The 18,291-nt window shown below is 38.0% G+C and overlaps 1 protein-coding gene across 2 annotated transcripts in view; it reads left to right on the top strand.

The window, feature by feature from the left end:
- araf (A-Raf proto-oncogene, serine/threonine kinase) overlaps window positions 1–18,291 on the top strand; it is a 44,614-nt gene that overhangs the window by 13,886 nt on the left and 12,437 nt on the right. Inside the window, exons 4-12 of one of the 2 annotated variants that reach the window (XM_061980505.1) lie at window positions 3,447–3,549; window positions 3,640–3,794; window positions 3,859–3,957; window positions 12,061–12,205; window positions 12,312–12,339; window positions 13,529–13,659; window positions 13,749–13,951; window positions 15,318–15,494; window positions 17,672–17,718. In XM_061980505.1, coding sequence (XP_061836489.1) covers window positions 3,447–3,549; window positions 3,640–3,794; window positions 3,859–3,957; window positions 12,061–12,205; window positions 12,312–12,339; window positions 13,529–13,659; window positions 13,749–13,951; window positions 15,318–15,494; window positions 17,672–17,718 — 1,088 coding nt within the window. Of the gene's footprint in view, window positions 1–3,446; window positions 3,550–3,639; window positions 3,795–3,858; window positions 3,958–12,060; window positions 12,206–12,311; window positions 12,340–13,525; window positions 13,660–13,748; window positions 13,952–15,317; window positions 15,495–17,671; window positions 17,719–18,291 lie in introns of both variants that reach the window. The other variant, XM_061980504.1, reaches the window with a different exon arrangement.

The following is an 18,291-nucleotide window of genomic DNA, read 5'->3' as shown; positions in this document are numbered from 1 at the left end:
ACACCTCCGGATCGAACCGCAACCCCCGTACCAAAACGGTTCGATACAAATACACATACTGTTACACCCCTAGATAGCACGTACAAATATGTATGAAAACACTCCTACAGACATCACACATGGGACGGTTTAGTTAGTAAGAATTGTTGTAGTTATATTGTAAAACTTACAAACGCTGCTTGGATTGATAAATGGATAATGCATACCAGTAGAAACGCTATGCACGGTTGGAAGACGAACACGGCACTCCGGTTGGAATGTTTTATAAGCCACAAGGTTCAAAATGTAGCAAAAAAGTAGCGGCGCGCGCTATGTATTTTGTTTAAGAATTCTATTTAAAAGACGGATTTTTAGGCCATCTTCATGCAACCAGAAGGAGCTTTTCTAACATGTAACGTGTTTTGAAAAACTACATTATGATTTTATACCAAATGATACATTGCGAGAATCGGTTTAAATCGAGAATCGCGTTGAATCAATTTGTCACCCTAGGAATCAGAATCAGGATTGCATCGTTAAGCGGCCAAAGATTCACACTCCAACAAAACACTATCAGGGAACCACAACAAAACATGAAAAACAGTGGCTTTACTAACAGCGTCTATTTATTTTAGTCATTAAAAATAAACAAACCTCCGTCAAAATATTTCAGAGTGTGTAGAAGTACTTTTTGAGCACATTCAACAATACCCCGATAATAATAACCGTGATAATTTTGGTCTGGATAACATGAAATATTCGTATAGTTACATCCCTACGGCGCACTGCTGATTTGGTAAGTTTACCCCCTAACAAAGATGCTGACAATCCAGAATTCAATGGGAGGTTTATTTTAACTGAACATGAACAAATCCAGAAAGCATTCAATAAAGTTGATATAAGTCAATGTGCATTTGCTGGCATTAATTAGTCTGTGATTCTAACACCAAAGGTGACTTGGTACAGACTTCGCGCTGGCTTGGAATGTGGTCGCGACTTAGGGAGTTGTTTGATGATGTCATTGTCTAATTAACATCATTGGCATGACGCAAAACTAACAGGAAGTTGTTAACTTTTGGGTGTTGGTGTCTTGTTGTGCAGTGGTGTGTGCATGCGTGCCTTCTAACATGCATGGGCAATGTCAAGAAAACATTCCTGCTGTGTCCTGTGCCTTCATTTTGAAAGGCACAGGACTTCTAATATCTTAGAAGTCCTCTTCTAATATTTTACTGTATTGTTGTTGCTGAAGTCGCCAGCATTTTTGTAAACAAGGCTTTAACTTGCATGCTTTTTAGTGTTTAGACCTACACGGGTAGTTTTTTGTTGTTAACTTCCTTCCATCCATCTTCTTCCGCTTATCCGAGGTCGGGTCGCAGGGGCATCAGCCTAAGCAGAGAAGCCCAGACTTCCCTCACCCCAGCTACTTCGTCCAGCTCCTCCCGGGAGTTCCCAAGGCGTTCCCAGGCCAGCCGGGAGACATAGTCTCTCCGTGTCCTGGGTCTTCACTGTGGTCTCCGACCGGTCTGACGTGCCCTAAACACCTCTCCATGGAGGAATCCGGGTGGCGTTGTGACCAGATGCCCGAACCACCTCATCTGGCTCCTCTCGATGTGGAGCAGCAGCTTCACTCTGAACTCCTCCCGAATGACAGTTTCTCACCCTATCTCTAAAGGAGAGCCCCACCACCCGACTCAGGAAACTCATTTGGGCTGCTTGTAACCGTGATCTTGTTCTTTCGGTCATAACCCAAAGCTCATGACCAAAGGTGAGGATGGGAACGTAGATTGACCAGTAAATTGAGAGCTGAGCCTAAAGGCGAAGCTCCTTCTTCACCACGACGGATCGATACAGGGTCCGCATCGCTGTCGACGCCGCACCGATCCGCCTGTCGATCTCACAATCCACTCTTCCCTCACACGTAAACAAGAATCCGAGGTATTTGAACTCCTCCACTTAGGGCAAGATCTCCTCCCCAACCCAGAGATGTCACTCCAACTTTTTCCGGGCTGTGGCCACAAGGTTGGTGCCTGTCGTGGCAATAATCCTAGAACTTGCCGGTGGATACCAGCGGTGAGGGATGCTGTCAAGCGAAAGGAGTCCTATCGGGTCCTTTTGGCTCATGGGACCCCGGAGGCAGCGGACAGGTACCGACAGGCCAAGCGTTGTGTTTGGCGGTCGCGGAGGCAAAAATTTGGACATGGGAGGTGTTCAGGGAAGTCATGGAAAACAACTTCCGGACGGCTTCGAAGCGATTCTGGACTGCCATCCGTCGCCTCAGGAGGGGGAAGCAATGCACTGTCAACACCGTGTACGGTGAAGATGGTGTGCTGCTGACTTGGAATCAGGACGTTGTGGATCGGTGGAGGGAATACTTCGAAGACCTCCTCAGTCCCACCTAAATGTCTTCCTATGAGGAAGCAGTGCCTGGGGAATCTGTGGTGGGCTCTGGGGATGAGGTTACCGAGGTAGCTAAGACTCTGCAACGTTGCGTGGACATCCGGGGCGGTACCTCTAGATTGGCAGACCAGGGTGGTGGTTCCTCTCTTGAAGAAGGGGAACCGGAGGATGTTTTCCAACTATCGTGTGATCACACTCCTCTGCCTTCCCGGTAACGTTCATTCAGGTGTACTGAAGAGGAGGCTACACCGGATCGTCAAACCTCTGATTCAGGAAGAACAGTGTGGTTTTCGTCCTGGTCGTGAAACTGTGGACCAGCTCTATACTCTCGGCAAGATCCTTGAGGGCTCATGGGAGATTGTCCAACCAGTCTACATGTTTTTTGTGGACTTTGAGAAGGCTTAATTAAGACTCTGCTTCTCAGCAGTGGACACTGCTCATAGAGTATGGGGTATCGGACTGTCTGATTGTGGCTGTCCGCTTCCCTGTATGATCGGTGTTAGCTTGGTCCGCATTGCCGGCACTAAGTCGGACCTATTTCCAGTGAGGGTTGGACTCTGCCAGGACTGCCCTTTGTCACAGATTCTGTTCATGACTTTCATGGACTTAATTTTTAGGCGAAATCAGGGCGTTGAAGGGATCCGGTTTGGTGGCAATAAACACACTGCAAGAATATATATAAAAAGTAGTAACAGGCACCTTCATAACAATATGTAATATGTACAATATACACACTGAAAGTATATATATAATGTAGTAACAGGCACCTCCATAACAATATGTAATATGTACTGCAAGTATATATATATATATAATGTAGTGAGCGAACTCGTCCTAACGATGGCGCCATAGCGCGAACAATAGCACACCTTTTAAGTGTCTTTGCATGTGTTTAATGAACTTGTTTTATTATAGCCGTCAGCAAAGAAAAATCCAAATATTAGCCGTGGGGTTATTGGCTTAGTGGCTTATAGTACTGGAGCTGAACAAAGGACTGACATCAAGTATTTTAACTTGATCTTGTTATAGATTTAAAATACTCACCATGTTTTGTGTCATTTCTCCACTAGTCGCAAGAGGCTGACGGACTGGGACACAGACATCACTCCTCTGGTAGGAGAGGAGCTTCTTGTGGAGGTTCTGGATGACATCCCCCTGACCATGCACAACTTTGTACGTGTTTTCATTCCCAAGTCATGTTCGGTGTTTGGCTTTCCCAGAATAGTAAAGGTCAGGGTTTTTGTCCTGTTCAAACCTCGGCAGGTACGGAAGACTTACTTCAAGCTGGCTTACTGCGACTTCTGCCACAAGTTTCTGTTCAACGGCTTCAGGTGTCAGACCTGCGGCTACAAATTCCACCAGCACTGTAGCAGCAAAGTGCCCACGGTCTGCGTGGACATGGACACCGTCAGCAAAAGGTGAACAAGACATGTTTAAGAAGAAGAAATCATTCCACATCATTCTTTGTTGTTGTCTGCCAAGGTGTGACCAAGGTCCCTGCACCGACGAGTATCCTCAGATACTCTTGCCGGAAAATTCCCCGCCCCAGAGTAACATAGCCTTAACCGCCGAGCCTGCTGGGTAAGTTTGTACCCAAATCCAGTCAGCCAATGAATGGCTTTGTTCAAAGTGCTCTGCACTAGTTATGTGATACTGGAAATTCCAGACCGCCATACCAGATATTTAATATTGATCCTCCAATCAAAATATCGATAACTTTTGATGCTTTGGTTCAGGGGTGTCCAAACTTTTTCCACCAAGGGAAAAGTATGCACGGCTGGAAGACAAACACGGCACTCCGGTGTATATATATGAAAAAAAAGCACTACCCGTAAATGGAAGGACACCTGCAGTGAGCAAACTCGTCCATAGGATGGCACCATAACGCAAACAATAAAACGCTTTCACCACAATAATCACCATGATTACTGAAAAGTAAGCACGGCTGAAAGACGAACACGGAAGTCCGGTTGGAGTTTAAAAAGAAAAAGCACTACCAGTAAAAGGAAGGGCACCTGCAGTGAGCAAACTCGAGCAAATATTGACAGGGGTGTCAAAAAATTGGTTTTCGACTGAATCGCGATTATTTGTGACGATTCTTAATCTATTTAAAACAATCGGATGAATTTTTTCTTTATTTTTTCTTCCATCTGTCCTGTAATGTAGATGATCTGCTGTAGATATTTACTTTAGACAAGAGAAGTGTTGGAGACTTCCCTTCTTGCCTTATTTGTGTTTGACTTTATGAAATGTTTGGGTAGAATTGTATTCAACAAAACCAGTTTTCTTCTAAGCAATATAAACATTTATCAGAGCAGGCATGTAATTTTTCCGTCTAAAGTCGGAAATCCGTCTTTTTAAAAAAAATATTTTCCGTTTTTCTTTGTTTTTTCTGACCTACAATGTGTGTTAAAATCTTAATCCGTCTCTTTGCCATACCTGCCAACAACTATGGTTTTCCTGTAATGAGTACGGTTTTTGATAATCCACTAAAAATGATTAACTAAAAAATGGAAGCTATGTAGCGAAGCAACTCCACGGGCAGGGGACTACGTATATGGGAAACCTCAATGATGATTGGTTGGTTTACGTATAAGAACATCCATGATTGGTTGGTTGTTTACTAAAATGAGTCACAATTGGTTAAGATTAGGGCTTATTTACAGTCTTTTTCATGAAGTTCAAATCACATGCCTGATCAGAGCTGTTTATTTTATGGAGGAATATAGTTAATCATAGAACTGGCACCCAATGTTATTGAAAAGTATTGAATTTAAATCAAGAATCGTTGTGAATCCAATCGTTTCTCCCACGAATCGAATTGTGTGGTGCACAGGTCTACATATTGATATTTTTAATTTAAAAAATGCTAAAAATAGATATTGTGCCAGCTACTGTATGTATTTTAGGTGACTAAGTATATTATAATTAATTATTAGTTTGAACATTTCATCTTTTTCTCATTAAATACTGAATTTTTTCCTTACATTTTACTGTTGATTTTTTTCCAATGTCAGAATATAATAAAAATATTAATAATACAATTGTGTAACTGCATAGACTAGTGTGTCAACAATTCTGCCTGTACAAAATATTAATGTTCACTTACACATTTAACACTGTTTATTATGGTTGTTGTCATTTTTCAAACTTAATAGGTTGGTGTTATTTTACTTTTTAATTGATTGTTTATATTTTAGGTATATTATTTTTTTTTTTTTGAAAGCTAATATTGTAGATCAATGGTGTCTAAACTTTTTCCACCAATGGGGTGAGGGCCATTTTATATATTTTTTAAAAGAAAAGAAAAAAAAGCTAGATATGTTGCATATATTTAAAGAAAACTTTGTTATAGGTAACTAACTATATTATTATTAATTATTAGTTAAAACATGTAATCTTTTTGTCATTACATTCTAACAGTTTGCTTTTTTTCCTTAAATTTTTACTGTTGTTTTTGTCGATATGTTATTATTTGAAAATACACAACTTTTATAATGTTAGCAGACACGTTGGGTATATTTGCACAAAGTATCTGCATTGGATCGGTATCGCCGATACCGGCCTGAATTTGATTTGGTATCGGATCAAAGAGAAACTCGGTGGTATCGCACATGATGCACAATAAGGGTGGGGGGATAGCGCAGTTGGTGGAGCGGCTGTGCCAGCAACTTGAGGGTTCCATGTTTGATCCAAGTGTAGCTTACCACCGCCAGTGTGGAGTGAGCGAATGTTGGGTTCTCACTGTGTGAATGTTCTGCACCAAAATTAATCTGTTTCTTCTTCTTCTCCGGATTTTGATGCGCTCTACCGTCCACATTTTTAATCCGATTCAAACCGTTCAAACTTCAAACTCTTTAGCCTATTGAGGAATCGCGGGCATATTCCCCAATTTCCCAGAATTCCAGGTTTTCCGGGACACTTTTCCCATTCAAAATGAATTGGCCATTTTTCAAACTTCCACCATTTCCACATTTTTTAACCGATTCAAACCATTCTACCTTCAACACAGTGACGTGCGGTGAGGTTCATGGCTGGTGAGGCACTGACTTCATCACAGTCAGATTTACAAACATATAAACCCTAAAGAGTATCTTATTCACCATTAGATTGGCAGCAGTTAACGGGTTATGTTTAAAACCTCATACCAGCATTCTTCCCTGCTTGGCACTCAGCATCAAGGGTTGGAATTGGGGGTTATTAAATCACCAAAAATTATTCCCGGGCGCGGCGCCGTTGCTGCCCACTGCTCCCCTCACCTCCCAGGAGGTGATCAAGGGGATGGGTCAAATGCAGAGGACAAATTTCACCACACCTAGTGTGTGTGTGACAATCATTGGTACTTTAACTTAACTTTAACTTTACACATACAAACTGTAGCACACAAAAAAGCACATTTAATTAAAAAAAACGTTATTATGGTCTTACTTTTACTTATAAAATAAGTCCACGAGCCGCTGTTGTGCTGGATTAATGCACCCCCTGTTGAGTGTTATATCAACTAAAGCCCTCACTTAAACTTTCCACGTGCAAGATTGAATCTGTTTAAAAAAGTGTAACCGAGGGTTTATTAATGTCGCCTATACTGTATGAAACTACAAAATAACAAACACGGAGGCTCCAGTTTACACGAGGACCACTTTATTTACCTTCTTTCAAAAACTTCCGCTCCACTCAAAAGTGTCATCACTTCCGCTCTTAGCGCCTTCAAAATAAGAGCTCAAGGCATATACTGTATAACAGCGCATAACAGGAACTTAACATCACAAAGAGGAAAGCCCATAAAAATAGGTTACAAAAGTTATTTAATAAGAAGCCAAAAAGTGCAAAAACAATAATGTTCGTGTTGGAGGAGTTGTGGCCCTGCAGTCATTCACAACTCCTCCAACACGAACATTATTGTTTTTGCACTTTTTGGCTTCTTATGAAATAACTTTTTTAAATAGATTCAATCTTGCACGTGGAAAGTTTAAGTGTGGGCTTTAGTTGATATAACACTCCCGTCAGGGGTTGCCGTGCATTCTACGGCGGGGGTGCAGGAGGCGAGCCTCAGCCAGTGCGTCTTTTGCAGCCGTTTTATGATCGCTCAGCACAAGAAATACTTTACACACATACAGTTGTTGACAAAATACACTGTACATTATATACCTCAGCTAACTAAACTATGGAAATGTATAATATAATTCATATAGCAATACGGTCTCACTGCACAGCGGGCCAGCAGTTAGCCGAGTCCGCAATCCATGGTGAGACGCAGTGACGTGCCTCAACTGGCTGCTGTTCACCGCACCGTCTCTTCTCAGTATTTGAACGGCAAATGTGAAAATTCAGCGATTTTAAATAAAAATAATCTAAAACGGGTGAAGTTAAATGGAAAATAACTTTATAGTATAATAACTGGATACATATAACAATTTAATTAAAAAAAATATATTTTTACATTTTTTTTCTTTCCATGATAGCAGGTGAGGCCCTGCCTCACCTGCCTCTAGTGACTGCACGTCACTGCTTCAACATTTTCCACTCATCCTGGACATTCAAACCATAATTTTTCCAAGTAAAAAAATAATTCCACGAATTCTCGTTTTTTTCAAACCCTTTTTTCTATCGACCATTGCTCCCACATTTTTCAACATACTTCAACCGTTCCACCGTCAAAACATTCGTCTTAATCAGACAGTTTTTTGAACTGGAAAAATTCCCGGTTTTCCTGAAATTCCAGGAATTCCGTAATACCTTTTCTCAATTCAATATGTTTCTCGACCGTTTTCAAAAATTCTAAAACCAACCTATTGGTGTCATTCAGAACATTTATATATATTTTTTTACCATTTTCAAAAGAAATATTACTCTTTTCCCGCAATTCCCAATTTTTCATAAAATTCCTATGTAAAAGAATGGGACATTTTTCAAAGTTCCACAACTCCAACATTTTTTATCAGATTCAGACCGTTCCGATTTCAAAATATTCAGCCTGTTCAGGAATTGTGTGCTCCTTTCAACAATTATTTAAAATAATTCCCAGGTTTCCTTGAATTCCCAGTTTTTAGGGACATTTTCCCCTTTCAAAATTAATTATCCATTTTTTAAACTTCCACAACTCACACATTCTTCAACTGATTCAAACCATTACACCTTTAACACATTCAATTCATCCTGGAAATTCACACAACCATTTTTCCACATTCACCAAATGTCCAGGAATTCCTTTTTTGTTAAACTTTATTTCCAACTTTTTTTAGTGCGATGACTCCTTTCACATTTTTCAACCCATTTCCCCCATTCCACTGTCAAAACATTCCTTTTAGTCAGGACAAAAAACCAAGTTGGTTTAAGAACTTGAAAATTTCCCTAAATTCTGTAATACCATTTTTCAATTAAAAAAACTTACTACTTCGATTTCTTCACCGATTAAAACAATTCCAACACCAACCAATTCAGCTCATTCAGGACATTCATGCTCCTAATCATTTTCCAAAAAAATCCCTCTTTTCCCAAAATTCCCAAATTTCCAGGAAGTTCCCATTGAAATGAATGGGACATTTTTCCAAGTTGCACAATTCCCACATTTTTCAACCTATTCAAACCATTCCAATATCAACACATTCCACTCATTCTAGACATTCAAACTAACACTTGCCCAAGTTCCAAAGCAAATTCCGGTTTTCCTGGAAATTCAAACCCCCCAACATTCAAACCTTTCCAACATTCAAACTATTCTTACTTTTATACTACATTCTGTCAGCATTTCAGTTCAACTCCAGCATTGGAGCATTCACACGCAATTCCTTCAGGAATTGCCTCATCTAGTTTCTAAAAGCTGTCGTCGCTCTCGCCATCCTAAACCTGCTTCCACTCGCTGACAGACCAAGGCCTGTATCAACCATCAGTTCCCAGTTATTGATGGAATCTAAATGACTAAAATGTATTGATTTGGTGCATTTGCAAACATCTAAAATGATGATCAAACTAAATTATAACCTGCTACTCAAAAATGTACAACAATTCTTCTCAACTAAAGAGGACAAATACAACCTTAGAGGAAAACCTAGTTTTAAACATTTGGGTACACGTGCAACACTTAAGACCTTTAGCATATTAGTATGTGGAATGAAATTATAGAATGGATTAAGCAAAGAAATCAAACACAGCCCTAATATAACTCAGTCCAAGAGGGTTTACTAAGTACAAAGGAGAAAAATGTTTATTGAAAAGTGCATATAATTCATTTCATTATGAGATGCAGAATTAAATTGAAGACTTATAAAGAGAACTGCTGTATTTGGAAATTCACTATAGAATGTAAATTGTGTTACAAGAACAGGAAGTGAACAAGTGTGTTAGAAATTGATATGAACCCGAGAAGGGGCGGGATTAAATAAGCCTTGCTTCTTCCCACTCCTTTTCGGACATGTAAAGAGAAATGAGAGTCTGCAAGCTATGTGATGTATCACATGTAAATGTATGCATGTTTGAAGTAAATTGATACCATACCAAAACTTAAAATTGCTGCCGGGAAATCCAGTTTTTGTCCTTCTTTCTCGACGTCTTCTCGATCCCGTTTTGTTTGTTTTGGCTGCTGCAGCCATCTTTGTCCGGAAATTCACACAAAGATTTCATTTTTGTCAAATAGGAGACTTATTATACAAGGCCTTGTTCTAACTGCCGGTCAATTCCACTTTATTTTGCCCGTATGCGACCTGTATCTGACTTTTTCATGTCCGTGTGAACAGTGCATAGCCAAATCTTTGGTATGTGGAAATAAAACGGATAAATATACGATGTGTCCGCAATGTGAACGCTCCCGTGCTCAGTTCGCATCCACCCATCCAACCAGGACGTCACCAAAAAGCCTCATCATTATTCGCCAAAACAGACGGTTAAAAAATGAATAGTTGACAACGCAGCAGAAAACGAGTGAAAATAAAATGTTTTAAGAAGTCAGGTGAAAATTCCTGTCTGCGACTGCTCGCTTCAAGCAAGATATCCAAGCAAAATAAGCCAAAATACTTTTCCTTCTTAATCTTCTACACACAATAATTCTGTTCAGAAAATGTTGACTTTGGTTGCACCAAGTCCTTTAAAAATTGCCACAAATGCGTCAGAGACCGACTAGAGTTGAACCCATGTTCACTTACATAAACACTGCAGTGCGTGCGATGTCAGGTCCGCACGGAGGTTTTAGAGTGCTTTTTTATTTTTTTGTAACGCGAACGGCCGCTAAAAAGATCTGATTCGACATAAAACGGAATTGGACAGCCGACCCTGCAGTTTGAACGTAGCCTAAGTAAAGAAGGTGAGGCAGCAGCTCACACATTCTCATACTTTCTGTAACATCCAGGAAAAAATTACGTCAGCCATCTTGAAAAATGTCTCAACCATAATCGACATCGAGGAGCCCAGAATGATTTTGTTTAAATGTTGCCGATATTTCTATTCAATGTATTAAATCCATAAAGTGTTATAAAATGGAGTAGATGAGTTATTGTGATGTAGAGAAATGTCATATTTTGAAATAAAACAAAAAGAACGCCATTGTACGTTAATAATACTAACACAGACGCTCGTAAATGTGTTGGCATATTAGCTAATGCTAACGACGCTAGTTTGATTACATTACGATGGCGCGTACAAATATGGATAAAGACACTCATACAGACATCACACATGGGACGGTTTGTAAGTAAGATTTGGTGTAGTTATATTTTATAACTTACAAACATTGCTTGGAGGGATGAATGAAGAATCCATACAAGTAGAAACGCTATGGACGGCTAGAAGACTGAACGCCATAGCACAAACAGTAAAGCACATTTTCAGTGTGTTTGCTTGTTTTTTTTATTCGGAAACTGTATTATGGTCGTAAATGAAAAAACATCCCAAAATTATCTGCACTGGTAAATAAGCCGCATTGTTCAAAGTGTAGGAAAATAGTAATGGCTTATTGTCTGGAATTTACGGTATTATATACGTAAGGAAAGAAGGTGAGGCAGCAGCTCACACATTCTCCTACTTTTTGTAACATCCAGGAATAAATGTCAGCCATCTTGAAAAATGTCTTAATTGTAATCTACGTGAAGAAGCCCACAATTATTTTTATTTCAATGTTTACAATATTTCAGGGTTCCAAACTTTTTTTAAAAATGGAGTACCGGTAGATTAGTTATTGTGAGGTAGAGAAATGTCTTATTTTGACCCACTTTCCCAGGAGATGTTTCATATTTTGAAATAAAATGTTGATGTTCCTCTTAGACACGCGTAGTGATATTTTTTGTAGCTGAATTAAACCCAACATCAAACATTATGTCACTAATGCTCCCACCTTTCCTAAAAAATAATGTTAAAAAACAACTTTACATACTTGTCCAGATGTTTATTGACATATAATATTCATGTTTAAATAACTTTTACTGCAAATGAATATCTGCTACAAATATCGGTTATCGACCTTCTTGATTACTAATAATCTGTATCGGCCCTACTTATGATCCTGTTGACGACGAGACATGGCCCGCAGGAAGTCTATTATTGTTGTTATTATTTACAACAAACATGCACGTGTGTGGAAAAAGTGGCTCGGGGAAATGCAATCCGAACTCTAAACCAGGGAGTCGCTTCACTTTCTCTCCATCGTCCAAGCTGATGTTCGATTACACTCGGTGACTTCTCCACCTTCTGTCTCAGGATGGACCTTCTGTCTCCCACGTCAGCCTTCCGCTTCCCCATGCCCAGTGGAGATGGCCAGTCCCTACAAAGACATCGCTCCACGTCCACGCCCAACGTCCATATGGTCAGCTCAGTGAGCCCGGCTGCAGCCAGCATCATAGAGGCAAGTTGCCTCCTACTCTTCCTCGTTTCAAAATGACAATGAAACTCGGTTTCTTTCAAAATGAATTGATTTCCTTTGCTTTCCCATCCTTTTTTTTTTTTTTTAGGAAGCACTGAAATTCAACAACACAATAGGTATGACTTACTTTATTTTCCCGACTATAGAGAAATATGTTTACATATATTAGCCGCACCGGACTATTAGTCAGATATATATACGTTGTGAAACGAGTTATTTACACGTAAACATTCTGTAAATGTTTATTTACATACCTTAACTGTTGCCAAAGGGTGTCTGCCACACGGCAGTAAAACAGCTGATCAAACAAAACAGAAGTCATCGTCATGGACCCACTAGCTGCGCAAGCTAGCTCTCCAATCAGCTAAACAGATTTAATAACTCCACAGTGACGTTTTTGTGAATTTACTGAGGAATTTTTGTAAGTGAAACCATACAAAAAATATGCCATTGTGAGTTAACAATACTAACACAGACACTCGTAATCCTGTTAAATCAGGGGTGTCAAACGTACGATTGGGCCGGATTAGGCCCGCAAACAGGTTTTATCCGGCCCGCGAGATGAGTTTGCTAAGTATAAAAATGAGCCGGAATTTTTAAATGAAATAAACTGCTGTTCTCAATGTGTCCACTCGATCAGTGGTCCGCGGCCCGGTACCGGTCCGTGGACCGATTGGTACCGGGCCGCACAAGAAATAAAAAAATAAAAAAATAAAAACGTTTTTTATTTATTTATTTATTTTTATTAAATCAACACAAAAAACACAATATATACATTATATATCAATATAGCTCAATACAGTCTGCCGGGATACAGTCCATAAGCACACATGATTGTATTTCTTTATGACAAAAAAATAAAAAATACCATAACCCCATAACATAACCCCATACCATAACGTTGCTTGGAGTGATGAGTAAAGAATCCATAGGTGTAGAAAAGGATATGGACGGCAAGAAGACGGAACAACACTTATACTAACCGGTTGACAGCCCTAAATGGAAGAACACTGCATGTGATGCAGTGAGTGAACTCATCCAAAAGATGGCGCCATGGCACAAACAATAAAACACCTTTTCAGTTAGTTTGCTTGGATGTATTTTTTATTTTTATTTTTTTTAAACCATTTGCATTATGGTCGTTAGCCAAGAAAACCCCATAAATGAGCTACACCGTTTTAAAAGCAGCAGGGTTCAAAGCGTAGGAAAAAGTAGTGGCTTATCGTCGGGAATTTATGGTAATTTTGTATTTGTAATTATTTGTATCAGATGCTCTCTTCTGGATCTGACATCTTGTATCAGCAGGTCCTGAGCCATCACCGAAGCCCTCCACCAGCCCACCCTCGTCTCTAGGCTCTCCAGGGAGAAGACCACCCAAATCCCCCTCAGAACACAAAGAGCGAAAGCCCTCCTCATCTGATGACAAAAAGAAAGTAGTACGTAGTCTCGGAGCATATTCTTTGGAGTGAATCTCTTTTTAAAAAAAGTACATTTATGCTTCATTGATTGGTTGGATGTGTTTCAGCATCGGGGGGGCTACAGGGACTCAAGCTACTACTGGGAGGTCCACTCCTGGGAAGTTACCATCCAGAAGAGAATAGGAGCTGGCTCCTTTGGAACTGTATTTAAGGGCAAGTGGCATGGAGATGTAGCCATAAAGATCCTGAAAGTCACAGAGCCCACACCTGAACAGTTACAGGCCTTTAAAAACGAAATGCAGGTGTTACGGTAAGTTGTACTTATTTTGATGTTATTTATTTTACTATCACAGGTTATTGATATCCAATCAAATCTATTTTCCTTTTTTAAAAACAATTCATATTATGTTTATAAACTCAATAAATACGTCCCTGGTCGATACATAATTTTGTGGTATCATCCAACACTAATGTAAAGTATCAAACAACAAAAGAATAAGTGATTATTACATTTTAACAGAAGTGTAGATAGAACATGTTGAAACAGGAAGTAAGCAGATATTAACAGTAAATGAACAAGTAGATTAATAATCAATTGTACAGCTTGTCCTTTATAATGTTGAGAAAATAGTAGAATGATAAATGACACAATGTGTTACTGCATACGTCAGCAGACTAATTAGGAGCCTTTGTTTCCTTACTTACCGTACTACTAAAAGACACGTTGTCTAGTATGTTCACTATTTTATTTAAGGACAAAATTGTTCTTCAATGGCAATAAGAAACATATGTTTAATGTACCGTAAGATTTTTTTAAATAATGCCAATTTTTGTGGTCCCCTTTTATTTAGAAAAGTACCGAAAAGTATCGAAATACATTTTGGTACCGGTACTAAAATATTGCAGGACAACCCTAGTTTAGAGGTACCATGACCTTACAAAGCCTACAGTGAGGTCACATATGTAGCGTAGAAGAAAAAAAATTACTGTTTCGAAAAATAAATGTAATAAATATTCTTCTGTAGAATTAAACACAGTAAATCATGTGGAAATTACACAAGAAAGTAGTAACATTTCGTATCATGTGGTGTTAACTTAATACATGCAAAGTGAGATATGTCAAGCCTTTAATTGGTTAGAATTGTGATGAGTGTGGCTTACAGTTTATAAAACTTTGAATTGAAAATGTCAGGTTTCAAAAAATGAAATCCAAGATAATCAAAATGATGACAAAGGCTTGACATATCTCACTTTGCATGTAAGGAGTTAATATCACAGATTAGTTGCACATTTGAAGTTAATAGCTGACATGGATGGCCATACTTGTACATGATATTCTAATTTTATGACTTTGGACAAGGTTGTTACAGGAAAACATGCAGCTTTTCTCTCACTACAATTGAACATTCACCTACCCAAAATGCAAGCTTTTGACCACAAACTTAGTCGCTGCGATCTGGAGCGAGTACTGTTTGCCTGGTAGCCAGTCAGAATGTGTCTCTCTCTGGTCATGGTCCTCTAAATGAGAAACATTAATTTTGATGTAACAAACACCAGCGCTAACATGCTAGGAGGTGTTAGTACTTGCTGTGTTCAGATGACTGCGTTATGTCGGAGAAGAGGGATGGATGGGAAGCCTCCAATGTCTGCGTGTGACCGTGTTCATGTGCCTGCAGGAAAACTCGCCACGTCAACATCCTGTTGTTCATGGGCTACATGACAAAGCCCAACTTTGCTATCATCACGCAGTGGTGTGAAGGCAGCAGCCTGTATCGCCACCTGCACGTCTCCGAAACCAAGTTTGAAACCATGAGGCGCATCGACGTGGCCAGACAGACGGCTCAGGGGATGGAGTGAGTACCCGTATATTACTGCATGTGTCAGAGCTGTCCACACACATTCTATGAATACTATTATATTCTAAATGGGGGGAGTAAGGAAAAAAGTTGCAATGTTGAGAGAGCTATATATATATATATATAGCTGATAGTTTAAGTGGGATTGTTTTTTTTGTTTTTGTTTTTGCTCAAAAATAATAATAAATCAAACTTTGTGATGAATTATTGACCTATTCAAGGCCTCAATAATTTCACATCAAATATTCCACTTTGAAATATTTTAGCTGGAAAATATTGCATATTTTGTGTCTTTGACAAAAAGGGCATAAAACAAAAACAAACAGTAAAAAAAAAATTAATATCCATAATTGACAGGTCTCAAGTTGATCTGGGAAAAAAACGTTGAAAGAAGAAGAAAAAAAAAAAAATCATCGGATTTATTTTTAACACACTCCCTGGTCATTTTAATGTGATTGTCTTTTTTTGTTTTTGCTCAAAAAATGATAAATAAAAATCAATGTTGTGATGAAATATTGACCTATTCAAAGTCTAAATAATTCCACATCAAATATTATTTGATAAAACTAATTATTTTATCTGGAAAATATTGCATATTTTGTGTTTTTGCCATAAATAACTATTTTCTTTTGGGGGAAAAAAAAGGTCTTAAAAAAAAAAAACACAAAAAATTTCAAACTTGTAATTGACAGATCTAAATCAAACTTTGTGATGAATTATTAACCTATTCAAGGCCTCAATAATTTCACATCAAATATTCCACTTTGAAATATTTTAGCTGGAAAATATTGCATATTTTGTGTGTCTTTGACAAAAAGGTAATAAAACAAAAACAAACAGTAAAAAAGTAATATCCATAATTGACAGGTCTCAAGTTGATCTGGTTTAAATTAAAAAAATAAAAATAATAATCTGATTTATTTGTAACACACTCCATGATAATTTTTATGGGATTGTCTTTTTTTTTAATTGTCCTTGCTCAAAAAATTATAATAAATCAAAGTCAATCTTGTGATGAATTATTGAGCCATTCAAGGCCTAAATAATTCCACATCAAATATTCCACTTTGAAATATTTTAGCTTGAAAATATTGCATATTTTGTGTGTTTGCCATAAATAAACAGTTTTCTTTGGGGGAAAAAAGGGCATACAACCAAAAAACCCACACAAAAATGTAAAATTTGTAATTGACAGATCTGAAGTTGATCTGGAAGAAGTGTTGAAAGTAAAAAAATGTATAATAAAAATGAATCAGATCATTATTATTATAATTTTTTTTACTTTCAACACACTCCCTGATCATTTTAATGGGATTGTTTTTTTTTTTTAATTGTCCTTGCTCAAAAAAAACAAAAAAAAATCTAAATCAATGTTGTGATGAATTATTTACCTATTCAAGACTTAAATAATTCCACATCAAATATTCCCCTTTAAAATATTTTTGGGGAAAATATTGCATGTTTTGTGTTTGCCATAGTCGTCTTTGACAAAAGCGCATTAAACAAAAAAACATGAACAAAATGAATATCTATAATTGACAGATATATTTTATAAAAATATATATATATATTTTCAACACTCTTGGATTACTGAGAATTTTGGTGGGATGTTCTATTTTTTTCAAACTGTCTTTGCTCAAAAAGTAATAAATTAAAATCAATGTTATGAACTATTGACATTTTTAAAGGCTCAAATTACTTCTTAACAAATATTCCACTGTGAAATATTTTCGGGAGGAAAGTGTTGCACATTTTGTGGTTTTGCTTTAAAAACTAGGTTTTTAACAAATTTGATGGAGCACGTTCATAACCTCGGAACATCGTAATACGGAAGTACATTTTATTTATGTAGCACTTCTCACAGAGAGCTCACCAAATGCCTCACATGGTTAACAATACAATTACTGGTAGTACAATAAGAAACAAGCATATAGCATGATGCAACAACAAACATTGCAAACATTTTTATAGATACATATAAAATAATTGAAAATTGAATATTACAGTAATACACACTTAAATGTTTTAACTGCCTTAAAAAAACAAGGACCACCTGGACACAGAATATAATTAAAATAAACAAACATGAATATGTAACGTAAATGAAGTGAATTGAAGTCATTTTGTGTCAGCTGATCTGTCAAAAATAAATTTCATATTTCCTTCTGTTTCAGTTATCTTCATGCAAAGAACATCATTCATCGCGACCTGAAGTCCAACAGTATCCTTTCTCTGTCCAGTGTGACGTTACTAAGATGGAGAAATTCATCTTTGCTTCTGGACACTAAAAATATTCAAGCAGCCATGTTGTCCTGTTACATCTTGCTACAGACATGGATTCTTCATTTGACACATTGACAATAGGGCTGGGCCGTATGGTTAAAAACTCTAGTGTTTTTATATCGGTCGGTATCGAGAATTATTTTTTATGACCTATGGAAAATAAGGATCAAGAGAAAATGTATTACATTTGAAATGTTTTATTGTAAATGTAACCTTACTGTGATTATAATCCCTCGGCTATCAAGGCAGAATTGATATGTCAACACCAGCATGTAAACAAACTATTAACAATAAGCTCTTCAAAGGAAGGAATATGGAAGGAACGCTTCATAAAGTGTAGAAGAATAGTGTGAAAATGTAAACATAGAGAAAGTATTTTCTGCAGGTTTTCGAGCTGTGCTCTAAAGGGTGAGCGCGGCTAAGGTGGTATGCTATTAGCGCTCTTGCCTTGCATAATTTACATACCACATTGGTCTGACTACGGTCCCTTTGGGAAACTTCAAAAAACAGA

Source organism: Nerophis lumbriciformis, linkage group LG20 (assembly GCF_033978685.3).
Source record: "Nerophis lumbriciformis linkage group LG20, RoL_Nlum_v2.1, whole genome shotgun sequence".
Taxonomy (NCBI): Eukaryota; Metazoa; Chordata; class Actinopteri; order Syngnathiformes; family Syngnathidae; genus Nerophis; species Nerophis lumbriciformis.
The sequence above is the reverse complement of the archived record's forward strand: the minus strand, read 5'-3'. Positions and strand labels throughout refer to the sequence as shown.